Source organism: Sphaeroforma arctica (assembly GCF_001186125.1).
Source record: "Sphaeroforma arctica JP610 unplaced genomic scaffold supercont1.7582, whole genome shotgun sequence".
Classification (NCBI taxonomy): Eukaryota; class Ichthyosporea; order Ichthyophonida; genus Sphaeroforma; species Sphaeroforma arctica.
The window spans coordinates 1-1,396 of NW_014032976.1; the positions used below are offsets into that span (position 1 = coordinate 1).

At 39.4% G+C, this 1,396-nt stretch overlaps 1 protein-coding gene across 1 annotated transcript; it reads left to right on the top strand.

The window, feature by feature from the left end:
- Nucleotides 1–172: 172 nt before the first annotated feature.
- On the top strand, nt 173–845 carry SARC_16210 (hypothetical protein; the record flags this gene model as incomplete). Its single annotated transcript, XM_014289681.1, has 2 exons — nt 173–279; nt 729–845. Coding segments are annotated over 2 exons (224 nt in total), but the record flags the coding sequence as incomplete, so codon positions are not given.
- Nucleotides 846–1,396: the final 551 nt, after the last annotated feature.

Here is a 1,396-nt window from a genome sequence, read left to right on the forward strand (position 1 = left end):
AACTACGACTACGACTACGACTACGCCTACCAGATTCAGCACGCATGTCTTTGAACGTGTATTGTCAAGAAAAGACCACACCATTACAATTCACCGCTATATTTGTAACTTTCGGAATATTATATCTGCTTTTCGCACACGTACCTCTCACAACTTATTGCATGATATCCAGGGGTTTTGGACTCAGAAAAAGCAAGTACGTGGCTACCCCTGGAACCATATCTAGTTATTGGGGACCGATCGACCCCGAACGCACCCGACAGGACCACCCTACCGCCGGTAACGTGTAGTCCAGCATATACATTTTATGTTACTAGTTCTGCCAGTATACTGTGTAGTGCCTAATATAGATATACGAGTGGCTAGCGCATGTGTTGGTAGTGTATTGATACTTGTCTAGTATATGTAGATATATATCAGGGAAGTGCATTTACCTGGATGGATCACGGCTGTTGATCACGGGTTTATTTCTACCGCGATGTCGTGCTACAGCCAGATGCTGTTAGTGCGGCTCATATATTGACTTGATCATGCGCGTATGTGTGCGTGTATGTCGTAGTTTTAAGGATCAATTAGGTTGGACCTACAATTGTATAGTGCATGACTAGTCCGTTACTTTTTAACTCTTTATATATATATAAAATATATGTGTTGTTCTTGTGTATCATTGTTTGGTCTTCATTTAACAGTTATTCGTGCGTTAAAACACCTGTTGTGTTTTTCCTTAGTCTGATCCACCCAGTCAACTCTTCTATGGCGTCGCTTTTTACTTCATGGAGAATATAGACGATGATCTCTACACACCCGACATCAAAGACCTCGTCCGCCTGATCAAATTCGGAGGTATGTGTATCTTAAGAGGTTTATCCATCAGTGTGCATAGTGTTTACATAGTACTTTCTTTGCATGTCAATGTGCAGGTTGGTGATAGCGACAAAGAGTCTAATCAGGTATGTGCGTCTCTACATGTTTGTCAATGAGATTACGTAGTATGTACATGTATAGCATTTTGTTGTCATGCTCACTTATAGTTTAACATCGAAGACTACCAGTCTGATCAAATTGGGAGGTGCGGGGCAACTTGAGACAAAATTTGTTCACAGATCTAAGTTGGCATTACACTACACTTTGATATTGAGAACTCGGTTCGTTTGATTCGATGCTGAGGTTGATACTTATAGCATATTGCATCATGCGCATTGAAAAATCATTTTACATAAAATGTATGACTATATGTATGCTTGTACTCTTTATCCGTATCCGTGTCTCCGTTGAAAGGACCACTGGAGTGAGCAAAGGTTTCGACCCTTGCATGTGTGCCCTATATATATATATATATATATATGCATGTATATATATATATATATGTATATGTATATTATATGTATATACATAT